General features: G+C 33.3%; 1 protein-coding gene across 1 annotated transcript; it reads left to right on the top strand.

Moving 5' to 3' along the window:
* The first annotated feature begins 4,359 nt into the window (after positions 1 to 4,359).
* On the top strand, positions 4,360 to 11,625 carry LOC139898932 (phenylalanine--tRNA ligase beta subunit, cytoplasmic). The gene is made up of 20 exons (XM_071881736.1): positions 4,360 to 4,454; positions 4,614 to 4,732; positions 4,828 to 4,883; positions 4,997 to 5,103; positions 5,302 to 5,431; positions 5,541 to 5,656; positions 5,754 to 5,820; positions 6,058 to 6,099; positions 6,688 to 6,729; positions 6,936 to 7,012; positions 7,779 to 7,905; positions 8,008 to 8,175; positions 8,486 to 8,617; positions 8,838 to 8,939; positions 9,046 to 9,180; positions 9,300 to 9,374; positions 9,922 to 10,029; positions 10,635 to 10,730; positions 11,158 to 11,241; positions 11,423 to 11,625. Exons 2-20 carry the CDS (start codon positions 4,675 to 4,677, stop codon positions 11,489 to 11,491), a joined length of 1,791 nt encoding a protein of 596 aa, XP_071737837.1. The 5' UTR covers positions 4,360 to 4,454; positions 4,614 to 4,674; the 3' UTR covers positions 11,492 to 11,625.
* Positions 11,626 to 13,239: the final 1,614 nt, after the last annotated feature.

Below are 13,239 nucleotides of genomic sequence, written 5' to 3'. Positions count from 1 at the left end.
CATCACTTAGTGCTAGAACAAACACTGATTCTCGAAAATATATTTCATCCGTAGACGGTAGCGAACCGTCCGAAATGAGGGTTTGTCAAACCCGTATGGCCACACAATATAAGTTCTCGCTTACACCCTGCAAGTGTAACTAATGATAATCGAATTGAGGATTTTTGTTCTAACTCGCTGTGGAATGTTTGTTTTCCTTGTACTTGTGTTCAAAGTATAAAAGTAAGTAGTACAAAATGTAACAAAGTATATGTTTCTCAGCCCACAATTTAAAAGTATAAAAAGTTGTTGAAAAGGTGGGACTATGATCTCACCTCGAGTGCACGAGTATAAATGTACTTCACAAAGTAAACGTGTGCATGAATGTTGCTTAGCCTTGACCTAAACAAGTAAGTTGTATCAATTAACCGGTTACGACACAAGGTCGGGTGAAATGTGTTCAATTAGTCCTATGGCTCGTTACGACTCGAATAGTATAGCATGTGAATCACGTTGTCAAGTTTCATGCAAGAATCAAGTATAAAAGCATGTTAGAACGATTGTAATAAAGTTTGAGTTGACATTTCAAAACCTTACCATTAGAAAGGAAATCTTATTACGTTTCCAACGATATTTGATTCATCGAAAACGGAGTTACGGTCAAAAAGTTATGGCCAAAACAAGTTTGCTGAAGTTCGGATGAAACAGGCAATTGTCACGGCGCGACAAATTGCTCCGCGGCGCGACAAATGCCTATGTTGAAGGTCAGAAAGCCTGAAAAACATGTTCTAAAATCACCCTTTGGGCCACGGCGCGACAAATTGCTCCGCGGCGCGACAAATAACGTGGTCTGGTGCCTGGTCAGTTTCAAAAGTTCAAGTCTTGATCCAAAATTCAATTTAGCACAAAACGCAAACCGTAAACACTTAGAATACGCATCTTATATCATTGGAAAGCTCTTTTGACAAGGAATACAATTAACTACCTTTCACAAGCACAAACATCAATTACTATAACCGAAAACTCGTCAATTGATCAAGAAGGGTTTATTTTCAAAGTTTCAAGTTCGTAAAACGTATTTTATGATTCGGGAATCCAATTTACACATACGATATGCCGTTTTGAAGGTAATGAAGCATACATTACAACTAAACACTTACTAATAACATTTCATGGCATTCAAAACATTAAAAGCTCGTTTTAAGTCTATCAAACCCTAACCACAATTCGCAAAAATCAATATTCATGTTTTTGAAGTTTCCTTAATCAACCTACGCATCAAAACGAAGCTAGTGATACTAGTAACACAATTAAAACATGAACTTTAACAATTTAACAACATTAACTCATCCAAAATCAAAGATTTAGCACACCCATTTCAAATGTTCAAACTAGTTACTCAAAACAACGAATCGAGCAAACAAAACATATATTCATGTTATACACGAGCCATAGACACTAACTAACACCATTTCAAGTCAAAAACACGAATTTAAAGGAATCTAGAGTTTTAGAAATGTTACCCAAACGAGATGAAGTTTGTATCAAAATGTAGAGGATGAAGAGAGGATCACGAAAATGTAATCGGATTTGTTGTGAGCTTCCAAGATTGAATTTAGATGATGAATGATTGAATTTGGGTGTTTGTGTGTGTGTTCTTGATAGAGAGAAAGAGAGAGAGGTGGAGGTGATTGAATGGAGGAGGGTGAAGGTTGACTAGTTGACCTAGTCATCTCTTTGCCCTCTTGGCAAGTTTAGTCCCTCAAGTTTCAAAGCGGGTGCGGGAATTAACCAAACGAATATTTTAAAAACGCTCGAGTAGACGAGTGATGTTATAATTAAATAGCGGGAATATAATGAACGTTACTCACGGAAACTATTAATTTAAATACGAAAGATTACGTTTTAAAAAAAAAAAAAGACGGTGTTAAAATTAAATTTAACGGAAAAACGCGGGATGTTACAAAATGTGAATAGTTAGGCTTTAACCATGCGTTTTAGTCAAGCAATATAGCCTCCTTCTGTAGTCAGTTTCCATTAACCCTTATGCGAGAAATTTGTAGTTATAAATCTTTCAGAACCCACAACTTAAATTGAGTTATTTAGGAGAGACATGCTTCTTTCTGGGATTGCGTCTTCAGGTGCTACACATTTCGCAGTTTAACACAATATATCCAATTAATGAATTAAATTAATATTAATATTATGTTCATTACAAATTTAAAATTTTTATGTTATGCAGACGTCAGATGATTTATGGGCTAAACATTCGAATATGGTTCACCCGAAGCCTCGTAGAAGGGATACATCAGCTTGGAAGGCTATTCTAAAGGTATGTTAATGCCTTTATATTATGGGCAGTGATCATCAACCATATTATATGTTAACATTTTTGGACAATTATATGTTGAATGCTCACATATAAACTTAATTACGGAGTATATGATATCTGCTTTTTTGTAGGTTATCGAGAGTGGGGAAAAGTTAAGATTAAAGCATTTTAAGCCCGTTAAGCCTTTAGGATCGGGAGATACGGGTAGTGTTCATTTGGTCGAGTTATCTGGAACTGGCGACTTTTTTGCATTGAAAGCAATGCATAAAGGTGTTATGATTAGCCATAACAAGGTGAGAAAAACATTAAATTTGTAATTCTGTTATGCGAAAATCAGTTTTCGTAATATAACCTTTTTTTCTTTTGCTACACAAAATAGGTGCATAGAGCGTGCACAGAAAGAGATATATAGGATGTATTAGACCATCCTTTTCTTCCAGCATTATACGCTTCATTTCGGGTTTTTTTTATTACTCCGTTGTATCGATAAATAGAAAATTTGGTTAACAGACGAAAAATAATTGCAGACTCCAACTCAAGTTTGTTTGATAACTGATTACTGTCCGGGCGGGGAACTTTTTATGCTTTTAGACAGACAATCCATGAAGGTCATAAAGGAAGACGCTGTTAGGTAAAAATACTGCTTAGATATGATAAAGTTGAAAAAAAAAACACTTATTTGTTTTTTGTAATAATATATAAAGTATTATTAGACTTGCATTGATGTGTTTATTTGTTATCATTTGCTCAACAACTATATACCAACATTCTATGATTGTGTCCGTTACAGAAAACTACACAAATAATATAATGTTTCACATTAAGTAATTTCTAACTAATACTTGCTTAGTCCCATAAAATAACCCCGCGAATTCGCGGGCATTAAGCTAGTTAACAATATTACAAAATAAAAATATAACTTTTTTTTTTAATTTGATCTACTTTGTTCGAATTTGACCGACTTTTTTCGACTTTGAGCGACTTTTTTCCGACTTTGACCGACTATTTACTGTTATTCTTTTTTTAAGCCACGACGCATCGGTCATGCCTAAAAAACGAGGCGTCGGCCGATGCGTCAACCAACTTTTACAACACTGGAATTAGGTGTGAAGAAAATGGTCCGTTGATGAACCTGGGTTCATGACCCGTTTTAAGTATTCGAATTTTAGCCAAAATAGTAATCTTACAGCTAGGCTCGTTTTTTCTTATTAAATAGAAATACTTGACTTGTTGATCAAGTACAAAAGCTACATATAAGGAATCAACTCCCGCCTTTCCAGTTTAATTTTCTTGTTTTACCTAGTAAAGTCTTTTCTTTCAAATTTTGACTCTAAATATTTTTGTTTGTATTATATATTATTCAACAAAATTTATAACAATGGATTGAATTTTAAATATATTTTTACCGGTATAATTTTCATCAAGTTATATAACATACAAAAAATAATTTAATGTCAAAGTTGAAAAAAGAAAATTTCTAAAGTTAAAACATGACAATTAATTGAATGATTTTATTTTAAGAAAATACTACTCGTTGACCAAGTTCAAAAGTCACTTAGAAGGAATTATATGAATTAATTAATTAATCGAGTAATTGTGGCCGTGGTGTAGTGGATTGACGCATTGTTCCAATAGGGGAGATGCGGGTTCGAATCATTGTACAAACAATTAATTTCCAAGTTCACCCTCATATTACGTGGGATGTCTGAGTTGAGGTCACAAATTTTCTACTCGGATATTGCCTGTATGGATGTGTTCTCGGGTACCGTCTATTGAGTTCGATTGTCGGAACGTGTGTGTTACGTGTAAATGATAATAGTGGTTGAAATAAAGGATCCGATGATACAAAAATTGTCTTAAAAAAATTAAATTAAAAAGTATAATTAAAATTCGTTTTTTTATTAAAGGGAAAAATAGTTGACTTGTTGACCAAGTTCTTTTTATTAAAGGGAAATAATTGACTTGTTGACCAAGTTCAAAAGTATTGGAAAGTATAATATCCGACTAAGCCCAGGCCCATTTTACCCAGGGCAACTCGTTTTTATCATCTTTAACTCCATCAAGCAAATAGAGCGAGCTGCCTCTTTAAGCATCGAGTCTGATCTGAAATTGCGATTGCTCCGCCGTCCTCAATATCAATCAGGTAACTGGCCGCATTCCATACTTAATAAAGTCTTAATTTACAGTAATAATTAATAATAATAACCTAAATAAAAAATACAATTGTATAAATTCACACAGTTTAAATTAAATACCTAGCCATTGTTCGAAAATTGAAGTTATTTTCATGTTTTTTATTCAGTATCAATCAATCAATATGCAGGTAAATTAGCTAGATTATAGGTATCGTCGTTAACATCATCATGCCTACCGTTAGTGTTGGAAGAGACCTTCTTTTCCAAGCCCTAGGACGCACTTACAGTAAGTTTCATTACAATCCTTTTTTAATTTTTATTTATTATAAAATGAGTTTCCTCCTTTTTATTTAAACATCTGTTCACAATGTACTTGTTCAGCACAAGAGGAGTTCGATGAATTATGCTTTGAGTTTGGAATCGAGCTCGATGACGTGGTAGCTATTTTTATAGACTTTTATACTTGTATTTTTTTATATGTATATGTATGTGCTTGCAAGATGTGCATTACTGATTTTGTAAATCGGTTATTGTATGTATGATATGTTAGACAACAGAGAAGGCGATAATAAGAAAGGAGAAACATCTTAAAGAAGATGATGAAGAAATTGGTGCTGATGAAGAAATTATATATAAAATTGATGTCCCTGCCAATCGGTAACGTCATGATTTGTGTGGTTTTAATTATTGGTAAATCATGGAATCACACCACCTGACATTAATTTTGTGCTGATTTTTATTTTTGTTAAAGTTAAATGTTCCTTGAATTTCATAGTGTTAACATGAAATTTTGAAGATACTCTGATGTCAAAATATCTCAGCCAGTTATGTGTGAATTGTTTATTTGTTGTGCAGATATGATCTGCTATGTCTTGAGGGACTTGTTCAGTCATTGCGTATCTTCTGTGGGGTTGATTCTGTACCTAACTACAAACTTGCTAATGTTAGTAAGGAATCTATGGTTAAAATGCATGTAAAACCAGAGGTATATATCTATCTCATAAACCAACTCTTCTATGTGCAATGTGTCTTTAAAGCACACGAGCTCTTCAGATTCATATATATTTAGATGGTCTTTTAACTTTATTTTTCAGACGTCAAAGATACGTCCGTTTGTTGTTTGTGCTGTTTTGAGAGGTATTACTTTCAACGAGGCTAGATATAACAGCTTCATTGACCTTCAAGATAAGCTTCATCAGAATATATGCAGGTAATATGTAAATCTAACTTTTGTTGTCAACCGTGGTATGTGGTTACGCGAGTTGCATGCATCACCGTTTACAATTCTCATCTTACACGTGTTTTAGGCGAAGAACTTTGGTTGCTATTGGAACACATGACTTGGACACAATAGAAGGCCCATTCACATATGAGGTTTGCGAGTTTGTTAAATACTTTTAGATGATTGTACTTGTTTAGTTTATTGATTATCTATTCTTTTAGTTGAGGAATTCATACCAACATGTTAAAACTATGTACAAATAGCCGTTTAGAAATGTATGTGTCTGTAATCACCCCAAAGTAGATGTGTTGCATTTATTAAAATTAAGTACCAGTATTTTTATCATTCAATGCTTAATCCTTTTTTCTTAACTGTCTCTATATTCGCAGGCTCTTCCTCCAGCAGACATAGAGTTCAAACCATTAAAGCAGGTAAAATGTGGCATTTTTCAGTATAATTGTTGCATAACGCATGAGTGTTGACATGCGGTACATCCAATTAGCAATATTTCAAACAAATTCGTATGTAACGTAAGGAAATACAACCTTTGCGGGTGATATTTGTTACTCTAGCAGTCCGCCATTGCAATTTGTATTTTTGTTATGAATTTGTTCTGTTATTTGCATATTTGCATACATTTTACTCCCTACTTCCCATATTTATTGCTCATATATTCATTTTAGTTGTCCTAAATATATTGTGCACTAAACAAAATAGATGACTATGATTGATTACAAATATCAGACCAATCATGGGTAAAATTCTCCATTTACATAAAAATAAGACTCTAGTTATTTTGTTTTCTTAATTTCTTTTTTTTTTGTCGGCTGACAGTAAACTAAAGAAAGATGGAGTATATTAAATTACTCATGTTCTGTCTACATCCATTTATCAATATATCAAGACAAACTCATATGTAAAACTGAAAATACAACGCTTGAAATAATTTTGATTACTCCAGAACTGCAGTTTTTTTCTTTGTAAAATATTTGCTTATGCAGTGGTGATTTCTGTTTTAGGTGGAGAGTTACAGAGCTGATAAGCTGATGGAGTTTTACAAGGTAGGTTTCTTATATATGTAGACAGATAGATAGATATGTAAGGGGTTGGGGCCCTCCTATTGGCCCGTCGTGTTTATTTATTCCATGGCTTTTCGGAAAAAAAGATAGATAGATATATTCCTTTGTGTATGTATGTACATTTCTATATTTTCTCTGATCTTCAGTTTGATTCATTATGTGGCTTTGTTTCTCTTTTGCTATGGCAGTCTGATATGAAACTGAAAAAGTACTTGCACATAATCGAGGACTCGCCTGTTTTCCCTGTTATATATGATAAAAACAGGTATTCTACCATTTATCAACAGTTGTCTTGTTCATTATGCATATTCTGTTTTAGTCCTGAATTAATTTCATTAGAATAGAATTAGAATGATTACAGTGGTCACGCATCTGTATCAATATGAGTTGACTATGAATTAACAACTCACATTGTATGGCACTAACACTTATATTATCGTAGTATAACCTCCTTTCATTGTCATCTTTATTTAACCCTTTAGTATTGTGTTACTGTAATATTAATATTTTCTATTTTGTGACTTCATGCTGAAACTCATTAATGTCTTTGTATTCTGCTTGGTAAGGTAGGCTTCGTGTTATCTGCTTTTAATTAAAGGTGGCAAAGTGGGTATGCCAAGCAGGTTTGGTAACTGGTCAAAACATGAAACATGTGGACCGTGGTACTTGACTAAAAAGGTTTTTCACTTTGGGTGAAAATACGATTACAAAATTTATTTATATGTAATGTAATATCTCTTAATTAACTAATGCGACTTAGGTGACTCCTATGAAATTATTACACTTTGGGTTACGTTGAATCTATTTGAACTGTTCAAACTATCTGACTATTAGCTTATGTTTTTAGATTTTCATTTTACCCGTAAGACCTGTTTAAGATAGAACCGAACCCAAATTAACCAATTTGTAAGTAAACGAGTCGAAGTTACCACCTCTAGTTTCAGTGGTCATTTTTTTCTTCATTATAGACCCATATTTTATTGTCTACCATATTTAGCAAATCAATGATCTTATAATAACTGATTTTGCAGAACTGTATTGTCTTTGCCTCCAATAATTAATGGAGCACACTCGGCTATATCTTTGAAGACCAAAAACGTGTTCATCGAGTGCACAGCTACTGATTTGACCAAGGCCAAGATTGTCTTGAATACAATGGTTAGGTTTACAAGAATTATGCTATATATTTTCCTTATTAATCTCTGCATATCAGTTGAACAAGAAAATGATATTATTATTATGCACTTTTTTTTACTGCAGGTGACTATGTTCTCTGTGTACTGTGAACGAAAGTTTGAGGTTGAGCCGGTTGAAGTGATATATCCCGACGGAAAATCTTATGTTTTACCAGATTTATCATCCTACAATATGAAGGTTTCTCTAGCGTACATAAATGGTATAGCCGGGCTTTCATTGGAGGCAGATAAGGTACAGAACTTGCCATTTTGTTAACTTTAAATCTATACAGTTAATCACATTTGGCTTTTTTTTCCTTAGTAAAGAAATTTAGGCACAGTATTCACTGTTGTATAGTGAATAAGTTGACCCCGATTAATCCTTTTCTAATATTGGAAGACAATAGAAGTGTCTTATTCTGTAATAATTTCTTTGTGGTGGTACTAATGTGTTTAATAATAATAATAATCATATTATATATGAGAGTTGAAATACATTTATTGCAAATGAGTATGTTTAATGTTTAATGTTTAATTAGGTTATTTATAATTGTACTTGACAGGTTGCTGGGTTACTGAACAAGATGCAATTACATGCGGAGAAATCTGTCTCGGAGGATAATAATGACTGCATTTTCAATGTATCTGTTCCCCCAACTCGAAGTGATGTCCTTCATGCATGTGATGTAGCTGAGGTGTGTACGTGTGTGTGTGTGTATATATATGCATATATGTATATATGCATATATGTATATATGTATATATGTGTATATGTGTGTATTAACCTTGAAAAAGTGGGCAAGTATTTGTGGGTCAGTGCAATCTGACCCAACCCATTACTGAAATTGCATATCTCACCCGCTTTGTCACCTCTTATTTGAGTGCCTCATATTTCACACAAATGACATTTTGCAGGATGTGGCGATTGCTTACGGTTTTAATAAAATTCCTCAACGGACGCCGACATCTATAAAACCGTTGCCTTTAAATCAGTTCAGTGACCTTATGAGAACAGAGGTACATCCTAGATTATATTAATGTGATAAAGTTATGCTAACTCAATTAATCTTTAATCTTACATGTGTCATATTATTGATGCTTTGTGGTTTGTTTTTGTCTTTAGGTTGCGCTGGCTGGTTATACAGAGGTGTTAACATGGATCCTTTGTTCTTACAAAGAAAACTTCACCATGCTGAATCGTAAAGATGACAAATCAACTGCAGTTACAATTGGAAACCCTCGATCTGCAGATTTTGAGGTTTCTTTCTTAACTTAGTAACAGTAATGTTTTAAGCATGTTGTGCTAGACATTATTTGATTATAGTTTTAATATTATTGTTTGCAAAGTGTTACTCATTTAGCTTCTGTATCATATAGGTCGTTCGAAGCAGTCTTATGGCTGGGATATTAAAAACAGCTGCACACAATAAAGATCATCCGAAGCCTATCAAGGTAAAAATTAGATTTCATTATAGTTGCAAAAATATCGGCGTGCAATTATAACTATAAGTCTTTTGTTCAAGCATGTTGGGAGTGGGCTACCATTGTAACTGGAGCCCCATTCACATATAAATGGGTCCACCATCTCAGCTGTGTTTCATCTCAATTAGGTCAAACGGGGTCTAATGCGTGAAAGGTGCCCCATAATCTGTTTTTATTACGTGCATGATACAATTCATTTTGTTCAGAGACTTATATTAGTTTTTCTAGTTCTATTGATTTTGTGTTAAAAATGAACACATAATTGTTTTCAAATATAATGAAAGCATGATGAAAGAAGTTTTTTTTGTGGATAAACACATTGCAGTCTGTTGCCTCTTGACCCATATTAAGAAGTGACATGTTTCAACTTGTACCCATATGACACATTACTTAATCCACTTGACCCGCCCATCTTTCCATCTATATATGTAACCTTAATGAATGAAGATAGTGCTTTTATTTGCTTATATAATTCCACTCTGATGTTATTTGTACTCGTTTTGCAATGGAACTGTAGATATTTGAAGTAGGTGATATAACTGTATTGGATGAGTCAAAAGATGTTGGGGCCATAAATCGTCGCCAGCTGGCAGCTCTCTACTGTGGTGCTACTTCAGGTTTTGAGGTAAAACTCTAATAACATATATATATTTTTATGATTTCTATTTTCTTCTGGTTTGTTATATAATATTGGGACAATGATAATATTTCATGTCAAATAATTTGTTAAACTTGAACCTAGGTGGTGAACTTCACCTCCCATTTTAGGGTTTCCATTCTCTTTAGTTTTAAACGATATTCTAATTAGCTTAAATACTGATATTGATAATTATGTGTACTTTTGGTTTTATAATTATCTTTAAAAGAGTGAAGGGTACCCTTTTTGCCAATGTGATAGGTTTGTAAAAATATCATATCTTAATGAAGCAATTAAAGCTTGTGGTTATATCATCACATATAAGTTATGAATGTTTTTGTCAGATGTGCGCAAAATGAAGCCAATGTTAGTTTGTTGACCCCTCTGGTAATAATTAAGTCGGGTGACGATGTATAAAGTATGTTGAACATTCTAGTTGTAGGCAAAGTCTAAAATTGTTCTTTCTGAAACATTCCTGATATGTGACTTTATCCACATAACAGATAACAGCAATAATTATTCAACTCTTACGATTATTTATTTGTATTTTATTTTATTTATTTATTTATTTGTTAATTTTGTTTTCTTTGTAGTTGATACATGGCCTGGTGGACAGAATTATGGAGGTTACAGGGACTCCTTTTGTCTCGCAAGGGGACAAAACTGGTTACTACATCGAGCGATCATATGTAAGTAGTTTTCTTTTGCATGCAATTTGTACTTAGATGTGACAATCGAACATTTCACTAACAAAATCGATTGATTTGGGTTATGTTTAACACTCCAAACGGGCCTGTTCGAAAATATTTTTTCAAAACTGAGATGGGTCAAATGGGATGAAAAGTCACCTAAAGTGCCCATTTTACTGCACACAACCTCTAAAACTGCCTTATTCAAGCGTTTAATTATTTTAAGTGTCAAATTAGATATTAGATTACTTATTATTAAGTGATATTTTTTTATTTACAATGTTATATTACGAATCATTCATAATTTGTTTTTGACAAGCATTAAAATTAATTTTGACCCGTTATCCAACATCCTCTATTTGTTATATGTTTGTACTGTATACCCTGAAGTATTCAGTTTTGCTTACAAGTTTATTATCTAATGAAGGAGCCCGAGTTTTTCCCGGGAAGACAAGCTAGGATCATTTACAAAGGGAAACACATAGGAACTTTTGGCATTGTTCACCCGCAGGTACTTTTTTAAACAATAAATTTGACACGCTAGTTATTTTAGTAGCCTTAAACCTACTTATGCGGGGTTGCTCTTTGTTTTTATAATCATTATTGTATAAGTTTAGATACGTACGTGTGTTATTCCATATATTTTTGCTGGTATTACTTTTGACTGTTATCGTAATATATACAATTTTCAGGTGCTGGAAAACTTTGACATACCCGATCCATGTTCCTTTGTGGAGCTCAACGTTGAAAGCCTTCTATAATCATAAAATTCATGCCTTGTGACTCGATTTATTTATGTCGTAACAACTATTGATCTTTTTCAGCACAAATATTCTATTGTGTCAGCTTCTCCGATTGCAAGAATTATACTGTTTATTATGAATATGGTTGATATTTACCTTTATTTTTCCCCCCCAAAAATAACGAAAACTTAAATAAATACGAAAAACGTCTTCAAATAAAAAAAAAAGTCTTCAAAAAAAGATGCAAGAGAGAAACCTGACGAGGCTTGAATCTTGAAAGCGGTGAACATATAAACTATCTATACCAACCCTCATCTTGACAATACTGAATCATCAATCATAAATCGAAACAAAAAGCTAACAACACACGTTTGGCCGGGGAGAGCGCGCCAGGTGATAGATCCGCTAATGTGTTATCTTACAAATCGAGAATCGGTCCGGGAAGAATGCTTTGAAAGAGACGGTTAATGGAAAATTGAAAAGGGCGGGTCCTCGAGGTTGATTATTGTGGTTCCTCTTATGTTCTTCGCTTGGTTTCATTCCGTGTATATTCATGGTATTCTCGGTTTTTGTTTGATTAGTTTGTAGTTTTTTTCGGGATGTTAGGGAGACTCGTTTATAGATAGTTATTATTTATATGGTTACATTCTAGGTGCGAGTTTTCCCGTTTTCCCCGTGTCCTTTTGTATTTTCCAGTTGAGGACGTTTTCATTTGGAAAACGACCTCGTTTCTATATGAGTATTCGTTATTTTCGCAAAAAAAAAAAAAAAAAAACAGAGAATCCGAACTCGAATGTCTTTAATAAACAATTAAACACGCCAACTCTTCCATCTCAGCCACTTGGACCAATTTTTCCTTCCTTTTTTGTTGATACTTATTTTTGAACGGCGCACTAGAGGTCTTGCTAGGATTAATAAGAGTAGCTTTTACCAGCTTGTGATCATGTTTAATGTAGTTTTTTTTTCTTTTTTTTTTTTTTCTTTTTTTTTTTCTTTTTTTTTTGGAGGGTGAGAACGTAGGTAAGATAACGGTGCGGAAACTTGCTTTGAAACGACTGATGTGTACCTAAGATATTGTTACTGTTTATATGTAAGAAATTGTGTAACACTAATACATCGTTTTGATAAGTATTACTTCTACCCTTAATTGTCATTCTAAGAACAAAAGATTCCAAAGATGCAAATAGTAACTATGATATGTTAGATTGATAATTATTGGTTGTGCTTGATGATAGTAACGGTGTGTGCTCCGTGGCTGGTGGATCGCTTATGCTTTTATTCACGTCACGCTTGCATACAGGGCAAAACGTCTTCCAGGATGTTAACCAAGCATCAACACAACTTGTATGAAATTCTGTCAAAATAAAAGATAAACTAGTTATAGTTACAATTATTAAAAAAATGTGGTAGTAGTTGTTAGTTGGCGTTCGGTTTCCTTCATTCTGAAAATTATGAAGGCAAAATCAAAAACTGAAACCGAATTTAAATTCAAAACTGAAAATCAATTCCAAATTCGGTTATGTTAAAACCGAAAAACTCAAAAAATCATAATTTAATCAAAATAATCATAACAAATCGATTTTAAATTCGACTTTTGATTTTGAAATAGGTTTCTCGTCTACATATATTAATAATTCAATATATTATTAGTTTTCGGTTTGAATCTGGTTTTCAGTTAATCCGAATTCAAAAAGTAAAACCGAACCGAACCGAAAATCGAAATTAAATTCGGTTTGTTCTTTCGATTTTCATTCGGTTGATCTTTG

The sequence above is a fragment of the Rutidosis leptorrhynchoides genome, chromosome 3, assembly GCF_046630445.1.
Source record: "Rutidosis leptorrhynchoides isolate AG116_Rl617_1_P2 chromosome 3, CSIRO_AGI_Rlap_v1, whole genome shotgun sequence".
Classification (NCBI taxonomy): domain Eukaryota; kingdom Viridiplantae; phylum Streptophyta; class Magnoliopsida; order Asterales; family Asteraceae; genus Rutidosis; species Rutidosis leptorrhynchoides.
The sequence above is the reverse complement of the archived record's forward strand: the minus strand, read 5'-3'. Positions and strand labels throughout refer to the sequence as shown.